Below are 21570 nucleotides of genomic sequence, written 5' to 3'. Positions count from 1 at the left end.
CTTACTATGCTAAATTGCTATAATAAACTTGTCCCAATTTCAATTTGGACGGTACTATTCACTGTTACAAGGGAACGCTGACTGAACTGCGAACAGTGCAGATCTTGATCAAACTGCACTGGTGTGCAGGCTGATCGTGATCTACACTGGTCACAAAGGCAGAATCAGCCGTGTCCAGCATTATATAAGTTAAGATATATGATATATAGTTTTTCTTGTTATCGGAGTAATGAAATTAAACTTTACTTTATTGGTATGTTTTAAAAAATTCTGAATACGTTGAAAACATAAACGTAAGGTTGTGTAAATAAGACAGGATTTAGAAAGCGAAATATTCTATTTGCCGTGATGTTATATTTTATTACGTCGTATATTGGTCGGTGCTACACAGTCGGCCTGGTGTCGTATGATCACTAGGTAAGGAACGCTCATTACGTAATATCCCACAGTCACTGCGCAAGTGAAAGATAATTATCTAAAGAGAAATAAAAGATTTTGACGTATTTAAAGTTCCGGCTCATATTCCTTTCAAGAAACTAAGTTACGACTGTGATTGAAAAGGAAATAAATTATGTTGAAATGAAAACAGATTATATTAAATCAATAGTAAATAATTATCTGCTCATCTGATACCCGGTCCCGTTTTAACTTGATAAATAATACTATTGTAAATGAAATAAATAAATAAATAGTTGTTCGCGGCGTTGACTTGTCTCGTTTTTTTTTTGTGCTGCACAAATATTCAGTTTTGATGAATGCGAAGCAGTAACATAGAACATGGAGCTATGATATTTTTCAATCTTCTCTCCAACAAAACTATGGATTTCTCTTTCTCTCGCTTAACAAACATTATTCACATTCAAAGTACATATCAAAAATATATATAAATATAAGACATAATATTCGATAGCATTTTGGGGCGATTAATCCAAATACTAGTACAATAAGGATTTATCAGAATCATATCAATATATCATAAATCTTTTTTTTTTTTTTTTTTTTTTTTACATAATTTTAAAAAATAAGGACACAACAATGAGCCACACACATGCCATTGGTGTGTTTTGTGAAAAAAAAACAGCTTTCGAACACACAATTACTTAGCCGTCAAAAGCGACATTAAAACGTTAAATGTACGGAATTCCGTTATGGCCATCGCCTTTGAATGTGTTCATCTGAAACGCGATACTCGATGGTACGAAGACGAAAACGCGAAATCACCAAACTACGATAACGAAAACACGACAACACGATGACGAAAACACGATCATGCGATAGTACGATCGTACAGTCGCGTTTTCACCATCGTAATATCGTATGATCGCGTTTTCGTTACCGTAGTATCGTGATTTCGCAATTTCATTACCGTACTATCACGTTATCACCATCGTACTTTCGCGTTACCACTATCATATTGTCGCGTTATCATCATCGTACTATCGCATTATCACCATCGTACTGTCACGCTATCACCATCGCAATGTTGCGTTATCATCATCGTATTGTCGCGTCATCATCATCGTACTGTCGCGTTATCACAATCGTCACTATCGTACTGTCGCGTTATCATCATCGTACTATTGCGTTATCACCATCATACTGTCGCGCTATTACCATCGCACTGTCGCGTTATCATCATCGTACTGTCGCATCAACATCATCGTACTGTCGCGTTATTACCATCGTACTAGCACGTCATCATCATCATATCGCCTTCCGTGGCCTATGTGCATAGGAGAATTCCCCCAGCAGAGTTCTGCGTAATATTTTTTCATGCTACTTTAGTACTGTTAAAATTCGAAATGATTTCTGTTGCTTGTTCACGGGTTGTATAACGTTTTTCAGGTAAAACCAAATATGTTATTTTGCAAACACTCTGCAGGTCAATCGCTATGAGTTTTCTATGTTGTACAAGATTAATAACAACAAAAGAGAATGTCATATTGTAACATGATCAGACAGTTTTTTTGTATCTAACACGAATATTTTCACAAATATGTCGATGATAGTTTTCGGCACAAATATGATGGCTTTTATTTCTACACTGAAAATAAAATTCAAGCGAATGCATGTTTTGTAAAACTCAAGTTATCGATGTTGAATTCCATAAGACGCATAACCACGCTGAAATCGGAACATCGCAAATATTCGAAGAATTTTTTTTTTTTTTTTTTGCAGTTTGCATGGCACATATTTTCATTTTAATGCATCAACGTCTGGGGATTTTCTTCAGAATACATAGCATTTCATTTTCAGTTTTCACATGTCAAAATAAAAAGTAAAGCGGTTAACAACCGAAAGGGATAGAGTTAATATCCTTTAATCAGAATTTTATTCATGATTTTACAGGAATGAGAAATGCAGTCAAATTATATTTTAAAGCCTTTTGAAGGTGTTCGCCTCCTTAAATTCATTCTCTGTAAATGTCTATTTAGTTGCCAATACAAAATGAATAGTTAGTTATGTTGCTTTTGGCTAACTGGCACCTGTAGCTAGTGGAGATCATCAATAAAAATAATGATTTTCATACATGAGGACCCGGGTTCGAATCTGCATATCGCCCTATCTTGAGGGCGGGAACTGTAGTTCTAAAAGCATAACTTCTAATCTTGTAATTTTGAGCATGCACATGCGCACCGGAAGGCGATGATGCCATAATGATTATGCGACAGTACGATGGTGTTAACACAACAGTACGAAGGTAATAACGCGACAGTACGATGATGATAACGCGAAATAACGATACTATGATAACGAAAACGCGACAGTGCAATGGTAAAATAGGCGACACGACATTATATCACATTATCATCATCGTACTATCTTATTATTACGTTTTCGTTATCGTAGTATCGCGTATTTAACATCATGTTGTCGCGTTTTCGTTATCGTAGTTTCGTTATTTCGCGTTTCATCATCGTACTATCGAGTATCGCGTTTCAGATGAACACATTCAAAGGCGATGACCCTAACGGAATTCCGTATAAATGCGATCTACTGATTAATGTGTGATTTGTATCTTCGTAGATGTAGCTGCTCACCCCTCTCATATTTAGCCGCTCCGATAAGGCAGGTGTGGATTTTGAGTTAGTAATTCGATCAATGGGTTAGCCGTTTTCTTCCTGCCGTAAATGTGTCACAGTGCACCATCTCTGATGAGCACTGACCTATTGACAATGTAACGTGCACCGAGGAATAGATATGATATTATAGAATTTTCCTTCAGACTTCTTTGTCTTATGATTATTTGATTATGGACAAATGATTTTTAAATGATTATGTTGTTGAAATAATTATGTTTAATTAATGTAAATGAAGCATGCGTCCCTCGCAAATGTATAAATAATTTTTCTCCAAGCTTTCTAGCTTTTGATTAGACCCTATATAGTATAAAGGATCAATGTAGGTTTCTGTCCTCTATGACTTATATCACAGGTTTCGGTCCCTATATAACACTAACAGACTATCTAAACTTCTACCTGTACCTTAACTATTTGTCTGCAAACCTCGTTTTCTGTCTACTATTATTGACACAACCTTCCTACGGCACAATGCACCAATAGAAAACACGGTTGAGCCAATGTATAGTAGGTATAACGTTATGAGAATGCAGAAACGTCCTCTTCGAAATTCAACACAACAATGAATTAATATTCAGTGATACTCACTTTATAACGACTATCCGTAGCGCCCTCTGGTGGTTACAACGACTGTCTGTAGCGCCCTCTAGTGTTTTATTCTGATAGGCTAATATCTTACCATTTCAAGTAATGAGCGTCTGTTATTCTTACGTTATATAGCGTCTAGCTATTTGAACCTGTATCACCAGAAATACAATGTATATACAAATTCTAACCTGACTTAAGTTACATGTTGTCATTTCTGATATAAATAAAACCAATATTTATAGGAATGATTATATATTTTGGCCACAAAACGTGAAACTACCCACCTGAATTGGATTGTCGTAATTTAGTACAAATGGCGTTGCAGAATTAAAGGGAAACAACTATGCAACTACCTAAGCTAATTATTATACTACTCCTGGACTGAACTACCGTAGTATATTCGTTACATTACCCATGCCTCCGAAGGTCATGCGTCCCGCATGGATAAAACAAAACACCTTTCAAAAACAAAATATTTTTATTACGTTTCTCGTAATAAAATATGCAAGCTTATTGCTTGTCGAAAGCACACAAAGAAATGTAAACACTTATTAAGACTGTCTTATACAGTATCAATACACACAGTTCTCTTATATTCTAGATGCTAAGTCTGTTATCTTATCTAAAAGGCTCTTCTTGTACTCGAACTTTGCTATTTCTAGATCTAGTTTACGTTTCTCAATCTCGAGTTTCTCTTTTTCTAAGTCATATTTTACACTGCAGCCTTCTTCGACTTTGTTACTATGTTGTACGGTTACACCATCATCTTGACCCCCATCCTTTTCTTTCTTTACTGAACTATCTTCTGTACCCTGGTTTTCTGGAAGTTCATTTCTATCTTCTCTGTCAGACAGCTCTATGTTGTCATTATCTGACAAGTCTCCGGACATTTCGTTCTGATCTACACTTTGTGTATTTACTACAGCTTTTTCTTCTGTCACTTTCATTACTTTTACAGGAGCAATAACTGGATTTGGATTCGTCCTCTTTCTGTATATCCTACCAACTCTTTTGTCATTTACAAGTCTAGAATCTTTATTCTCGCCGGCCTTATCATTCTTTGCAGTGTTTTGACTTTGTTCCTGTTTCTCGCATGTTTCAACGTCTATTTCAATATCTGGGTCTTGATCCCAGTCGGAATTACTACTGCTGTCATCGTCTTGTTTATCCTCTGGCACAATGTTTCTGGAAACATTACATCTCTTATCCCCACTCTCTTGTTCAAGACCACTTTTATTGTCTTGCATATTCTTTGGCACAGTGTCTGTGAGAATATCACAACTCTTACCTCCACTTTCTTGTTCAATATTGCTACCTCCAGGAAAAGCATCACTGGTTGACCCATGTACTCTTTTCTTGTGTTTGTTCAGATAGGTTTCTTTCTTGAAGAACAATTTACACAGCACACAGCAGAAGCTTTTCTTCTTGCACAACAATAGGTGTTCTACAAACTTATCTTCATCTATCATGTGCTTGCATAAGGGACAAAGGGTTTCAATTTTCTTTCTTTTTGTCTGTTTTGTGTTTGCCATTCTGAAAGTAGAAAATACATATTCGTTTAAATAAGATGGTTTCTTAATTTTTCTACCAAATCTTGTTCTTGTGTCTACTTCTTCAATATCTGGCCCTGAAACAAATTCAGTGTTCAAGTTTTCAGTATTTTCGTTTCGGGCATTCGTCCCTTGAACTTCGTTTTCAATGTCTGGACCTGAAACAAATTCAAAATTCACATTTTCAGCATTTTGGCCATGCGTATTGGTCTCTTGAGCTTCTTTTTCGACCTCTGTCCCTTGCCCAGAAAGAATCTGATCTTTAATCTTTCGTATTCGGTTTACATGAATTACCTGTAATGAATTTTTAAAACCACAGTTTATTTTATACAAGACATCTGAAATTTTCTCTTTTACTAGAAAGGGACCTTTCCAATATGATGTAAATTTGGAAGAACATCCTACCTTTTTTACCGGAAAATACACTAGTACCTTGTCTCCAGGATTAAACCTATTGAAAGAGAGCTTAACATCATGAAACATTTCTGTCTTCTGATTGAATTACCTGTATACTGTCGTACCAAATTATGAGCCATTTCTAGTTTTTCTTGAAGCTCCCAAACCCAGTGTGACCTAGGAATTGATTTCATAAAAGATGGCATTTCGAAAGCCAAATCTAGTGGTGTAGAAGTTTCTCTACCCAGCATAAGAAAGTTTGGAGACATACCTGTTGTTTCATTGTCTGTTGCTCGATAAGCCATCATCACATAAGGTAAATACTCATCCCAATCTCTGTGGTTATCTTTTACAAACATACTAAGCATAGTAGTTAAGGTTTTATTAAAAACTTCTACCATTCCATCTGACTGTGGGTGATAAGGTGTTGTTCTTGTCTTTTGAACTTGCAATAGTTCACACATTTCTTGAAAAAGCATACTTTCAAATTGCCTACCTTGATCAGAATGAATAATATTCGGTACTCCAAACCTAGCTACAATTTCTTCTACCATAATCTTAGCTACTGTTTTAGCCTCCATATTAGGCATTGCAAAAGCTTCTGTCCACTTTGTAAAATAGTCTGCTACTACTAAAATATACTTATTACAATTTTCTGTCTGAGGTAATTCACCTAAAATATCTACTGCTATTCTTTCCATCGGATAACCTGTTCTTACTACTTTCATTGGGGCTTTATTATTTGGTATCGGACCTTTGCGTTTTAAACACTGTTCACAGCTTGAAACATAATTTCTTACATCGTTTTGCAGACCTGGCCAATAGTAGCGCTGTCTAATTTTACTTAATGTTTTTCTTATGCCAAGATGCCCCGAAGCCTTTATATTATGTGAGAATCTCAATACTTCAAGTCTATAGTTAATTGGTACTATAGCTTGCAACCTGATGATATCAGTACCCAATACTTCCCACTTCCTTACTAATAACCCTTCATGTATACTTAATCTTGTCCATTGTGCCCATAATGATTTTAAATAGAAACTCTCAGAGCTTATATCTTTGTAATCTGGTTTGACATTTTCTGTTAGCCATTTTACTACAGTCTGTATATCTTTATCTTCCGTCTGTGCCTTTTGTAAGGTCATATCAGTATCTTCATCATCTTTATCCTTCGTGGTACGGAGTGCCAATACTTGGTGTTCTTTTCTTTCATTTATTGGATGTCCTGTTATTCCACACTGTTTGCATGGTATCCTACTCAAAGCATCGGCATTTCTATGCATTTTTCCGGGTCTGTGTTCTATTTTCATGTCATATGTGGCAAGAATTTCAAGCCATCTAGCAACTTGTCCTTCAGGATTTTTAAACTGCATAAGCCAACGAAGGGATCCATGATCTGTTCTTAACGTAAAAGGTTTACCATAAAGATAATGTCTGAAATATTTAACAAAATGGACAAGAGCTAACAACTCTTTCCTTGTCACACAGTATTTACGCTCAGACTTTGTAAGTGACCGACTTGCGTATGCAATTACTCGTTCATTTCCATCTATTTTCTGTGATAAGACTGCTCCTATCGCTATATTACTGCCGTCTGTGTCCAATATGAATGGCTGAGTAAAATCTGGATGTGCAAGTATAGGAGTTTCTGTCAATTTTTGTTTAAGGCAATTGAAGGCTTCTGTGCATTCCTCACTCCAGTTAAATTTCTGAGACTTCTCTGTTAACTTATGAAGTGGTTTTGCGATATCAGCGTGACCTGGAATAAACTTTCTGTAATAGCTACAGAGCCCTAGAAATGAACGAAGGTCATGTACATTTCTTGGTATAGGCCATGACTGTATACAACTAATCTTTTTCGGATCAGTCTTAATTCCTTCAGCAGAGACTATGTGCCCTAAAAATTCTACTTCTTTTGAAAATAAGGAGCACTTTCTGGCTTTCAATTTAAGGTCTGCTTCCTCTAACCTTTTGAATACAGATTCTAAATTATCAAGCATATTCTGAAAGGTTTTGCCAACTACAATTATGTCATCGAGATAAATCAAGCATATATCCCATTGTAATCCAGCCAATATTGTTTCCATGAGCCTCTGAAACGTCGCAGGGGCATTACATAGCCCAAAAGGCATTACATGAAACTCAAATAAACCTTGTCTTGTCATGAATGCTGTTTTCCTTTTATCCTCTGGATCAAGTTCAACCTGCCAATAGCCTGAACTCAAATCAAGGCAAGAAAACCATTTGCTCCAGACAACTGATCTAACGATTCGTCAATCCTTGGAATCGGGTATGCATCCTTCATTGTGACGTCATTTAGTTTTCTGTAATCGATACAAAATCGACGTGTCCCATCCTTCTTTGCACTAATACAACTCCACTAGCCCATGGACTTGAAGATCTTTGTATAATTCCTTTTTCTAACATGTCAGTTATATGAGTTTTTACTTCTGTATTCATGTGCTCAGGAAGTCTTCGTAGCGACTGCTTGATTGGACGGGCATCTCCTGTTGGAATTTTATGGCGCACTATACCTGTGCGTCCTAGATCTGAATCTGTTTCGGAGAATATATGGGAATATTTAGTAAGTAACTTTAAAATTTCTTTGCTTTGCTTTTTATCAAGGCCATTTGAGGCTCTTTCATAGAGATCATGCATGTGGGCTGGCAACTTTATACAACCTTTAGCTTTAGAAGGTTTTATAGTATTTATATTCACAACTGGACTCATCGAAGCTACGTGAGTACCTGCATACATTACACGAGGTTCCTCAGACAAGTTCATAACTCTAATAGGTATTTTATTTTCTGCTTTGACAAGTGATCTAGCTATCAGACCATTGTTCTCCAAAAATGGGCGTTTCAAAGGTTCTATTAAATATAAATCTTTATCAGGTTTTAATGTTCCATGAACTTTCCCCTCAATAAGTATTTCTGAATTGCCAGGAATTTCGGTTCGTTCTACAACAACAACTCTATAACAACCAATTGGTCCTGAACAATTCAACTGATATCGCTCACCATTCAATATCAAAACCTCTCCTTTTATATCGATGCTAGCATTTTGTGATTTCAGAAAATCAAGCCCTAAAATTGCTTCTCCTTCTATCTCAGAAACAATAACATCAATCGAATATGTATGGCCTTTAATATCAATGTTAACTTTCGTGCGTCCCCTAATATCGAGAGAAGTGCCTGCAGCCGTAATAATATCAGATTTGTATGACTCTAAATTTGTTGGAGCACCTATCCTATCCATAAATTTACTTGAAACAATACTCAAGGTAGCCCCTGTATCTATCAAGCATGTAGCATCAAAACCATTGATTTTAACTTCAATAAACAAACCAGATCCATTATTACTAGTATTATTTGCATAATGTTTACCTTGACTATTTCGAGAAGGGGTCTGGGTCTGTCTTTTTGGCACTGATATTTAAAGTGACCTATTTCTCCACACTCATGACATTTGTAACCTACACCATTTTATTTGATGTCTTATCATTATGAATATTTGAATTAGGATAACCTGAATTTGTATATGTTTTACTTGCATTATTTTTTTGTTGTGACCTAAAATTTTGACCTGTATGCGGGAGGTTAGATCCTTTGTTTTGTTGCAATATTTTTTTTAATTCATACATTGATTTCTGTAATTGTTCAACATCATGTTTTAACTTGGCATGTGAACTGTCTGTTTGACCGACAGCACGCATGAAGTTTTGTCCATCAACTATTTTCCTTTCAGCCCTGTTAAAAGCTTCCAACTCTACCGCATGTCTAACGGCATCATTGAGACTTACTGGTCGAGCCTGTTTTATTCTAAGTCTCATATCTGAATTGTTTAGGGAATCGATAAACTGTTCTTTGGCTAATGTCTCCTTAACATCGTTTGGAGCTGATGGATAAGCTAAGTTTGTTAACCTTCTAATATCCTGACCCATCTCTGATAAAGATTCTGTAGCCCTTTGTCTTCTGTCTCTGAGCTGTGTCCTGTATAATTCAGTTTGATTAGGCGGTGCGAAACGCTCTTCCAAAGCTATAATAAGGTCCTTGTAGCTACGTCTACATCCGCCGAGGTTTCCAACACGCCCTGGGCTTGTCCACGTAACGAAACAGCCAAATAAAGCCCTTTCTGTTCCTCTGTCCATTTATTAATCTCACAGCATGCTTCGAAATGAGCTTTATAATCGAGCCATGAACCTGTTCCATCAAAAGTTGCAGGTTTCATGTAAAACTTTGGTTCAATAACCCTGTTTGAACTTTGTTGTTTTTCAACGGTTGGCTCTTGACTGGGTTTCTGTAACTGGTCTTTTGAATTTTGTAAGTCTCCGTCCTCCTTATGCTGGATGCCTAAAATTTAAGCCTTGAGACTTTGTTCTTTTTGTTACGAATTTATCCCAAGAATTATTTTGGTCATCATTATTTTCTGTATCTGCATGGGTAACCAAAGGTTCAGTACTTCGTCCCATACTTTTTATGCCAAGTAATGGTGTCTGTGTCCCTTGAGTTACAGATGGCCTTTCAGTCTTGACAGAATTTATATCCGTTACCGTGGCCCTGTTTTGGTCATTAGATACCACAGGCTTCCTTTCATAGAGCACTGTGTTAGTTATGTTCGGGGTACTATGCTCCTGACTAAATGTCTCGTAACCATCAAGTTTGTCAAAAAATTCTGTTGAATTCAGAGGGGTCTTGGAGATATGTAACTTATTTTCTAGTATCTGTTTTCCTAGAGTTTGTATCTCTAACTGTACCCGCAAGCTTTCATTTTCCATTTCAAGTAGCCTAAGCTTACTCATTATAGTCTCGTGTCCCTCGTCACTTTGATTATCCATGTTTAAAACTCAAAATATTCAAATGTCTATTGCAGGGATGCGTCCTTAATTATATGTCTATGCGACTATGGTTTGTGTGCCTTGATCTAAACTAAGTACCTATCTATTCCTATCTAGATATCATCCCACCCGCTGCCACCAATTTTCTGTAACGTGCACCGAGGAATAGATATGATATTATAGAATTTTCCTTCAGACTTCTTTGTCTTATGATTATTTGATTATGGACAAATGATTTTTAAATGATTATGTTGTTGAAATAATTATGTTTAATTAATGTAAATGAAGCATGCGTCCCTCGCAAATGTATAAATAATTTTTCTCCAAGCTTTCTAGCTTTTGATTAGACCCTATATAGTATAAAGGATCAATGTAGGTTTCTGTCCTCTATGACTTATATCACAGGTTTCGGTCCCTATATAACACTAACAGACTATCTAAACTTCTACCTGTACCTTAACTATTTGTCTGCAAACCTCGTTTTCTGTCTACTATTATTGACACAACCTTCCTACGGCACAATGCACCAATAGAAAACACGGTTGAGCCAATGTATAGTAGGTATAACGTTATGAGAAATGCAGAAACGTCCTCTTCGAAATTCAACACAACAATGAATTAATATTCAGTGATACTCACTTTATAACGACTATCCGTAGCGCCCTCTGGTGGTTACAACGACTGTCTGTAGCGCCCTCTAGTGTTTTATTCTGATAGGCTAATATCTTACCATTTCAAGTAATGAGCGTCTGTTATTCTTACGTTATATAGCGTCTAGCTATTTGAACCTGTATCACCAGAAATACAATGTATATACAAATTCTAACCTGACTTAAGTTACATGTTGTCATTTCTGATATAAATAAAACCAATATTTATAGGAATGATTATATATTTTGGCCACAAAACGTGAAACTACCCACCTGAATTGGATTGTCGTAATTTAGTACAAATGGCGTTGCAGAATTAAAGGGAAACAACTATGCAACTACCTAAGCTAATTATTATACTACTCCTGGACTGAACTACCGTAGTATATTCGTTACAACAATATTTTGCCTGTCGTTACTTATATTAAATAATGTTGAAAAACGGGATTAAACGGAAAATAATACAAAGAAAACTAGCTATCAGTTTAATTGCGACATATACCTCTCGTAGACCTAGAAACGGAAACGGACAAATAAATTTTGAAAAATAGACATTTATATTTATTTCATTGTTTTTATCTTATAGTTTGTAAGGTCACCGGAGTAAAAGAATATCAAAGAAAAACTATTTTTCGAAAACATTTATCTTTTATATATTCAGTTACAGTATTTTGGTCACTTGCTGATTTTTATATTGATTAAAATTCAAGGATGTGTCAAGGACATTGCCTGATCGTTTAAAAGTGCAATATCATGTAATTGCGAATATTTATTACATGGTGAAAAAAAATGCACAATAAGCTAATCTATCAGCTGCACATTTGTACGAAATCAAAATTAAGCCAGCAAAGAATAATAATACCGTAAACGTAACTTATTTGCTCATTGAAAATCATTTAATGATTAATGTTTATGGTACAGTATTAGTTTTATACAATTGTTAATGTTAGGTCTGTTTAATTAAGTTTTCTTTGGAAATGAACATGTAAAGCTAACTAAACAAACTACAAAAGTATTTTTCATTAACAGTACAATATACTGATGTAAAAATAAAATATTAAAATATAAAAATAGAAATCAAAGCTAATCTATTTTAAAAAAGGAAAAGCAAAGAAAAAAAAACAGCAGGCCTGAATGAAACAAGATTCAAGCTTGAAAAGCAGACTGAAAATTAAGAGCTGACTGCCAAAATACCCGCTAAATTCAGTTAGATAAAACGATGCGGCTGCACAAAGTTTTCAGCAAAAGCGTAGAAACAATCTGACATAAAGGACCACTAATGCAAATCTTAATTTTGACCATACAGGTAACAAGAGAAAAACGTCACGGGTGAATTCCTGCAGAAGCCGTAAAACCCGCCCGCAGGCTATTACCTCTAATAGAAGATAGCTAGCATAGATGAGATCTCTTCTTTACACGAAAATAAACATTTAGAGTTCTTGTTATTATTATTATCATTGTTGTTGTTATTATTTATTTATTTATTTATTTATTTATTATTATTATTATTATTATTATTATTACTGTTAACTTGTTGTTGTTATTATTATTGTTATTTTAAGAAAATCAGTTGCAAGTACAAATTGTTGCGTAAACTACCAAGAACTGATTCTATATATGAAAGTAAGAATAAATGGGGGAATAACCCCATTTTCAAAACAGGAGAATAACCCCATTTTCAAAACAGGAGAATAACCCCATTTTCAAAACAGGAGAAATTCTCCCGCAGGTGAACTCTCCCGCTGGAGTTCGCCAGTATCACATGTGGGAGGAAACCTCCAGTGGGAGATTTTCAGAACGCTTATTTTCAGGTCTAATATAGAAACAACACAACATTAAATACTAAGAAATACTTACCAGCGATAAATAATGAATTTCAGAAATTTTGTTAAAACCCAATGGGGTATTTCTCCCGCAATTCTCAAAGTGGGAGAAACCTCCGATTGGACCTCCCATGGGATAGCGAAAACCCCGCGGGAGAAAAAAATACTCCCATGGGAGGACCAACTTTGAAGCCGTCCCAAGAGTTCGTTGTTTGAGATATTTGAAAGGAAATGGCCAATTATTTCTCTATGAGACCCGAACTATTGTTAGGTGTCAAAAGATCACAAAAAAGTCAAAGATAAAAGGTAGCTGAGTTTGCGAAAATTCCGGATTTGCAAACTAAATCCGGAGACTGTTCAGTGAGAATATAACCGTATCGTAATTGGGGAAAAATGGACCAGTTAAAAGGAATTCTTAATATTAAAACATGTTAATTATACTCTAACAATTAAATATCTCATAATGATCAGAAACCATTCCGATTTGACGGGACATAGTTATTAAAACAAAACGTAAAATGAAAGGGATTCATTAACGCATATATACTGAACAGCAAAAGAAACTATCCAGTTTTATAACTGGGGTATTTTTTATTTAAAAACTTTGATTTATAAATCACTTGGGTTGTTCATATCACATTACACTTGAAGAACTTCACGTGTAAAATTTTAAGAAATCAATCCACCGTGAAGTCAGTAGTCCCACAATAGCCTTTTTGCACGAAATTAACGTGCGCCTGTAATTGACAATGTTCTTTGTGAAATTTTATTGTTATTGGAAATATTGATAATTGACAAACCGGAAAAACAGCAAAAAGTTTTTAAAATGTTGTTGGTTGCACCGCACGACTGAATCAAGTTTAGCGTGAGCGCTCAATTGGGATGTTACAATGCAACTGACGCGCAGAAGATATAGCCTTTCAAACGGCTATTGTGGTACTACTGACTTCACGGTTGATTGATTTTTAAAAATTTATCACGTGAAGATCTTCAAGTGTAATTTTGGTATGAAGAAACAATTCAAATTTGAAAAATCATTTTTTTTATTTCAAAAGATACCAGTTATACATCTGGATAGCTTCTTTTGCTGTTCAGTATAGTAAAAAGTTTATTAGTTTCTTTAGCTTACTGTCGTTCTCTTGTATGTTTATACTATTTAAACAACACATCTTAAATAAGGTCTTGATAAGGTTTAATGGAATGTCACATGTAATAAAAAAGGAAATGTGATTAACAAAGGTATTCGTCTATTATCATGTATAACTTCATGGTTTTGTAGGTGAATAGTTTCGAATATTTTCATTATTAATTTGCATAAAATAACCGCAAAACTCTTTCAAAAACATATGTAAATCAGTGTATCAGTGGAGGAGAATGCTGTTGGACAGATTATACAAAACAACGGATTTAAGTAACATTCATTGTGTTCATAGAAATATGCAAACGCGTGTGTGTGTTTATTTTATTTAGTTTTAACCCCGTTTTGAAGAGTGGCCAACGTCTTCAGCCAAGATTTCATCCTATTATCTCTGAAGTACAGTTCTGATCGTCACATATCAAAGACCATGTATATCAAATATTATACATTCTAAACGACCGGTGTCGCATGATTATCACATGGTCTTGACCAGGTCCACGGTATATATATGTTTTTCAAAACTTGACCACATGCTTATTCTTTGTCCAATATTTACACAAAAAATGCATAATAAATACTCAAAGAAAAATAGCTTTTAAAACTTTATGTTTGCCTTCCTTGCGGTCCTTAATTACTTCCGGCGGGAATTGGTCTAAAATGTGATAAAATGTTCCTTTAAGATTTACAATGTACACTTTTCAGTGCTAATTTAATAAGCTGCTTTGATTCCTGGTCAAACGTTACTAACACTGGACGAGGTTTATTTGGGGCAAAAAGACACACATGATGAGCTCTGATTATTTTAATTTTATCTTTGGCATTTTTTATTTGTAAGACAGTCTCACAAATTTTGTGTACTTTATTTACGCTGTTCAAATTCTTTCCACTAAGCCAACGAAACAACATCTCCTGGTGAAACATTTTCCCTATTACGCTTTTTACATATAAAGTTTTTGATATACAATTTCCTTAGCATAAAATTCTCGCTGAAAAATGCTGAACATAACTTTTCATGTTTTCAAAAACATCAACCGCCTTCCTTACGCAACATCACAATTATAGTTGCATTGTTGTTAAAAACAAGATTTGGGTTACTTACGGCTGCTTTGCTGTTATAACAGAATCCTATTATCACGTATTACATCTTATACAATAGTTAAAGGGAACATTCCGTTGTTAGAGCAGGTACTCATTGTAAAACACTATGAACGAATTTAGACCAATCAGAAACAAGTTCTTTAATCAGCTTAAGGGTGAGCGCATATTAGTTATACAATTATGGTTGTCGAAAGTTATAGATGATAGCATATATAGCTGAGCATCGGAAAGCTGAGACAGAGACACATAAGTTTGTAATCTACTGAGGCAGTAGTAGAGTTCCTGCTAACAGACGAGTGTCAGCGTTTTTGGTGAAGTACAGTCAAGGCATCGTGGTTACACCTACAAGTATACCAGGGGTTGCAGCTCAACGCTACATTTGATAGCATACAGGCGCTGAGAATCCAGCAGTCAGGGCAATCATATTGAGTTGCTGCATCAATTTAGAAGACATATGCTTAACATCTATGCGATAGGACTCGTATGCAGTTGATTCAACAAACTTCAACAATACGACTAGACAAGTCTATAGTAGTCATAAGTTGTATGTTGTTAATTTAAAATATTGAGTGATTTGCCTGGTCCCTGAAACTATTAAGCTCATTATTCAAATCATTGGTACACAAATTATTTAGGCGAGGTAGCCAAAGGAAAATTTTATATATGTGATTTATAGGCCTAATCAGCTTTACGTTTTTTTATAAAGGACAAGGACATTCTACATAGTTTGTCAGCTAGTCTAAGACATAGTCACCTTGGCGATTGAGCCAGTTTCATTACTCAAGTTATGAAAGGAGTAGACACTTTCCTGGGTTGCATATCTGCTATTTTGACAAAAACCTATCTAAACAATATTGTGCATGTGTTAGAATACTAACGTGTACCCAAACAGTCGGTTGAATATCCTTAATGATGTTAGCATACTTACCCATACAGTCGGTTGAATATCTTTCTTGATTTTAGAATACTTACCCATACAGTCGGTTAAATATATTTAATGATGTTAGAATACTTACCCATACAGTCGGTTGAACATCTTTAATGATGTTGGAATACTAACCCATACAGTCGGTTGAATATCTTTAGATGTTGGAATACTTACCCAAACAGTCGGTTGAATATCTTTAATGATGTTAGAATACTTACCCATACAGTCGGTTGAATATCTTTAATGATGTTAGAATACTTAACCATACAGTCGGTTGAATATCTTTAATGATGTTAGAATACTTACCAACACAGTCGGTTGAATATCTTTAATGATGTTAGAATACTTATCAATACAGCAGGTTGAATATTTTAAATGATGTCAGAATACTTACCAATACAGTCGGTTGAATATCTAAAATTACATGTTGGAATACTATACAGTCGGTTGAAGTTCGTTGAGCAAATGAAACTTCAGACAGCCGATTTGTTCAGCAGGTAGAGCACAAGTCTAGAATGGTTGCATCTTCGATGACCAGGTCCGATGAAGTTTGACAGGAGGCGGTGTGTTATTCGTCCTATCACCAAAAAACCAAGGAGGGGTGGGGTGCGTCAGGAGTTTCGATTAATAGTATAGTATATATGAAAGGACTGATATTCCGAGTCCGAAATTTCGACAGGTATGCTATTCTGAAATGAACTATAAGACCAGATTCTTAAAGTTATTTTGATACTGCCTATAGGTAGTTTTAACAATATCCTCAAACAATTTGAAATACAAGTGTTTATTTTCAAGCTTTTGATGATAGTTTCACAACATCTCAAAATACTACTATTCATTTAACTATTAAAAGAGTATGCTAATGAGTAATAAGTAGTAGAAATAAGTAAAAATTTTCCTAATATTAAGTAAATGTTTTGCTGAAAACCAGCCATTACTTTATTTTAATTGTTTGGCCTCTTTTGTAAACGGAAGTGTATTTAAATACTCCCCTTAAAAAGATCAAAATCAATTCAAAATGTCTTACTGACGGAAGGTTAATGCATTATGCATTCGATCGATTGTGGAGGTACTTTAGGATGGTAAGAAAACTAACAGATATATCTTTAGGGGGTTTTTTTAAATATGCAATTAAATTTGTTCCATTTTGTTTTAAATTTTTAACATTATTCCACCAAACGTTATTATGCTTCATGTTCAAACCTTGCTTACTAAACTTTGACTGATTACTAATACGATACCTTTGTTAGTTTAACATGAATAGCCTTGAATAGGAATTTTCAGTTTTAATCTGTTTACAATGAAAATTAAGATAAATTTTCACGTCAAATATTTTATTGGCATAAACATACATAATATTATGTCCATTGCCAAATACCTTTGTGGCGGTTTACACATTAATCTACAATATTACAAGAACAGAAAAGTGTGGTATAAACCATTTTCATGTTAACATATCTCTATGACATAAATTATACATACATAATCAAAACATTAAACAAATAGTTTAACTAATTTCTTTTCTTTTTTGAGTCGCCATGTATAGAAGTTTTGCCAAATCAACAATCACATTTATCCGTGTAGATTTCATTATTGATTTAAATTTGTTGATACTAGGCCAAGTACAACAGTATAGAAAACATGTTTTTTCTCAAATCATTATAAAATGGGCACAGTAAACAAATATCACGACAAATTACGGCTGTTTTCATGAGTGCTTTAAAGATATTTACAGTATTCATATCTTAGTGAATGTTAAGTGATAACGTTAGCATTGTAAACAAACATTTCGAGTTGAAAGTGAACTCGGCTGAGCATTATTATATGTAATTATAGATGTTTTTCACAATCAAAGTCACTTACATGTGTAATTTCCAAATATATATATACCATTTTCAACTACAGACATGGAGGTTTCCCGTCCAAAAGAGTTTTTACATAGCACCTACATTCGTAGTACGGAAGAAGATGAAGAACGTTCTTGGATAACTGGAATGACTCTCGTTAATCCCTGCAAGCTAATCCTGGCTGACAGCAGAAACTTCTCTGTTAAGTTAGTTGATGTTAACAGTTATTGCATCGTCGACCAGTTACAACTAAGCAATTATCCTCTCGATGTCACAGCAGTTACTGTACTAGAATGTGCTGTAACAGTTCCGGTTCAAAGAACGATTCAGTTTATAAACGTTGATGAAGACACACTTTCATTGACCAGAGAGTTAGAAGTAGATGGTGACTGTCGTGGCATCAGCTGTTATGGGGAAAATCTGGTAGTGGCTTATAGCTGTCCTTCAAAAGTCCAAATCATGGACTTGAACGGAAAAATATTAAACACAGTCATAGGCCCAATGGACGGTCTCATTTTCAGTGAACCATACTATGTTATCGCAAACAAAAATTGTATTTTTGTATCTGATCAAGGCAGGCGAGCAGTTATAGCGTTGGACTGGTTCGGTGAAGTGATACATAGCTACAAATGTGAAGGATGTCCACATGGTCTCACTATGTTAGAAAACGGATTTATGTTTGTGAGCGGCCTAAACATATACACGTGTAACCGCGGAAATGTAGTTGACACTGCTTTGAATGACCTGAATTTTCCCTGTGCAGTTTGTTGGTGTAATGCAAACAGAAAACTGTTTGTAAGTTACCATAAAGGTGATGAGCATTATGACGATTATGTGCAAGTATTTGAAAAACAAACATAATTTGCACAGATAGTTCCATTATACAAAGAAAAAGTGTACATTTTAGTTCCGAACCATATCTAAAAACTTTATGTGATACCGGTAATATTTTGACTTTGTATGACAAATGTGGTAGCTACGTGCATAATATAGTCAAAATGTGCAGCTGAACAATTCCATTAAACTGGAAAGTTTCCATGTGGTCTCAACTTTGTTTAGGTGACTTTATAATAAAAATACAACAAAAAAGTCGGCCATTTTATCTTTGACCTATCATCTACAAGATATAAGTTGTACGCATTAATACAAGTTAAGATAAAGTATGAACATAACAACATAAATCTTTACAATAAAATCGTACTAGACTAGTGTTTTCCACCAAGAATAGTATTTTGAATCAAAATATAACCGGCGGTTAGTTTAGCAGCTGCTTCAAGTTTCGAAGAACTGGGCCCTCGTCATTTTCCACTTATAGGTCTTTAACAGCTGTGATTTCAAAATACAGGTCTTTTACAGACGTTTATTTTCTTACAACTGTAAAACAGGTCCTAATTTGCAGGAATCCTATTATCATGTATTATATCCTATACAATAGGTAAAGGGAACCTACCATTGTATTTTAAAATGCTATGTACGAATTTAGACCAATCATAAACATGTTCTTTAAACAGCACTTCTACTACGTATAAACTGGTACACTTAAGACAGTGAATTCCTTCTGTATCCAGTCTTTAGCTCGCCTGAGCACGAAGTGCTCAAGGTGAGCAATTGTGACCGGTCAATGTCCGGCGTCCGTCGTCGTCCATTGTGCGTCGTGCGTCAACATTTGCCCTGTTAACACTCTAGAGGCCATATTTGTTTTTGTTTGTTTGTTTTGGGTTATCGCCGTTTTTCAACAGTGCCATATTTGTGACCCAATCTTTATTAAACTTACATAGAATGTTTGTCTTGATGATCTCTAGGCCAAGTTTGAAACTCATGTAGGGTCAAAAACTAGGTCAGTAGGCCAGATCAAACGGAAATCTTGTTACACTCTTTGTCCACATTTTGAGTTTTAAACTCATGGTAACTGGTCAGAATGTTTGTCTTGATGACATCTAAGGCAAGTTTGAATCTGGGTCATGTTTGGTCCAAAACTAGGTCAACCGGTCAAATCAAAGGAAAAGCTTGTTAACACTCTAGAGGCCACAGTTTTAACCAAATCTTGATGAACTTAGTCAGACTGTATTGTGTAGTTGATTTCTAGGTCATATTTGTTACTGGTCATTGGGGTCAAAAACTAGGTCAGTAGGCCAGATCAAACGAAAATCTTGCTTACATTCTAGAGACCACGGTTTAAATTTGAAACTCATTAGAATTGGTCAGAATGTTTGTCTTGATGCCCTCTAGGTCAAGTTTGAATCTGGATCATGTGAGGTCAAAAACTAGGTCACCTAGTCACATCAAAGCTTGTTAACACTCTGGAGGCCACAGGTGTAATTCTATCTTTATGAAACTTAGTCAGAATGCTTGAATAGACGATCTCTAGGTTATATTTGAAACTGGATCATGTGGGATCAAAAACTAAGTCAGTAGACCAGATCAAAGGAAAATCTTGTTAACACTCTAGAGTCCACAGTTGTGATCCAGTCTTTACGAAACTTAGTTAGAATGTTTGTATAGATGATTCTATGCCAAATTTGAAACTGGGTCATGTGGAGTCAAAAACTTGGTCAGTAGGCCAGTTCAAAGGAAAATCTTGTTAACATTCTAGAGTCCACGGTTTAAGGTTGAAACGCATGAAAATTTGTCACAATGTTTGTCTTCATGACCTCTAGATTAAGTTTGAAACTAGGTTATGTGGGGTCAAAAACTAGGTCACCCGGTCAAATCAAAGGAAAATCTTGTTAACACTCTAGAGATCACATTTGTTACCCAATCACATGAAACTTGGTCAGAATGTGTGCATAGATGATCTCTAGGTCAAGTTTGAAACTGGGTTATGTTGGGTCAAAAACTAGGTCAGTAGGTCAGATCAACGGAAAATCTTGTTAACAATCTAGAGTCCACAGTTTAGGTTTGAAACTCATGCGAATTGGCCAGATTGTTTGTCTTGATGACCTTTAAGTCAGTTTTGAATCAGAGTTATATGGGGTCAAAAACTAGGTCACCTGGTCAAATAAGAGCTAAAGCTTGTTAACACTTTAGAGGCCACATTTGCAGAACATGCTATTTAGATATGAATAACAAATAAAGATTCATTATCGAACTCAGCCTTGACTGAAAATGTTTTGTGAACACGGGGCCAGATTCTTAAAGCTTTTTTTAACACTGCCGAATTTGAAGGTAGTTTTAACAATATCTTTAAACAATTTGAAGTACGAGCGTTTATTTCCAAGCATTTGATGATAGTTACACAAAATCACAAAACACTGCTATTCATTTAACCACTAAAAGAGTATGCTAATGAGTAAAAAGTAACAGAAATAAGTAAAACTTTCCTCATAAGTAAATGTTTAGCTGAAAACCAGTCATTACTTTATTTTAATTGCTTGGCCTCATTTGTAAACGAAGGTGCATTTAGATACCCTCCTTAAAAGATAAAGATCAATTCAAAATGTCTTACTGACGTAAGGTTTATGCATTTTGCATTCGATTGTGGAGGTACTTTAGGATGGTAAGAAAACTATCAGACATATCTTTAGGTTTGATTTTAAATATGCAATAAAATTTGTTCCGTTTTGTTTTAAATTCTAAACTTTAATAATGCTTCGTAATCAAAATGGGCTTACCTACAATGTATTATAATTCATTAT

The 21570-nt window shown here is 35.1% G+C and overlaps 2 protein-coding genes across 2 annotated transcripts; one reads left to right on the top strand and one right to left on the bottom strand.

The window, feature by feature from the left end:
• Window positions 1-3625: 3625 nt before the first annotated feature.
• Window positions 3626-11393, bottom strand: LOC128546583 (general transcription factor IIF subunit 1-like). The gene is made up of 2 exons (XM_053517418.1): window positions 11375-11393; window positions 3626-5201 (listed from the first exon to the last, which is right to left on the bottom strand). Exon 2 carries the CDS (start codon window positions 5198-5200, stop codon window positions 4259-4261), a length of 942 nt encoding a protein of 313 aa, XP_053373393.1. The 5' UTR covers window position 5201; window positions 11375-11393; the 3' UTR covers window positions 3626-4258.
• Window positions 11394-16989: 5596 nt separating this feature from the next.
• On the top strand, window positions 16990-19160 carry LOC123531677 (uncharacterized). The gene is made up of 2 exons (XM_045312852.2): window positions 16990-17170; window positions 17994-19160. Exon 2 carries the CDS (start codon window positions 17996-17998, stop codon window positions 18794-18796), a length of 801 nt encoding a protein of 266 aa, XP_045168787.2. The 5' UTR covers window positions 16990-17170; window positions 17994-17995; the 3' UTR covers window positions 18797-19160.
• Window positions 19161-21570: the final 2410 nt, after the last annotated feature.

The sequence above is a fragment of the Mercenaria mercenaria genome, chromosome 11 (assembly GCF_021730395.1).
Source record: "Mercenaria mercenaria strain notata chromosome 11, MADL_Memer_1, whole genome shotgun sequence".
NCBI classification, from domain to species: Eukaryota; Metazoa; Mollusca; class Bivalvia; order Venerida; family Veneridae; genus Mercenaria; species Mercenaria mercenaria.
This window is presented reverse-complemented; position numbering and strand designations above follow the sequence as displayed.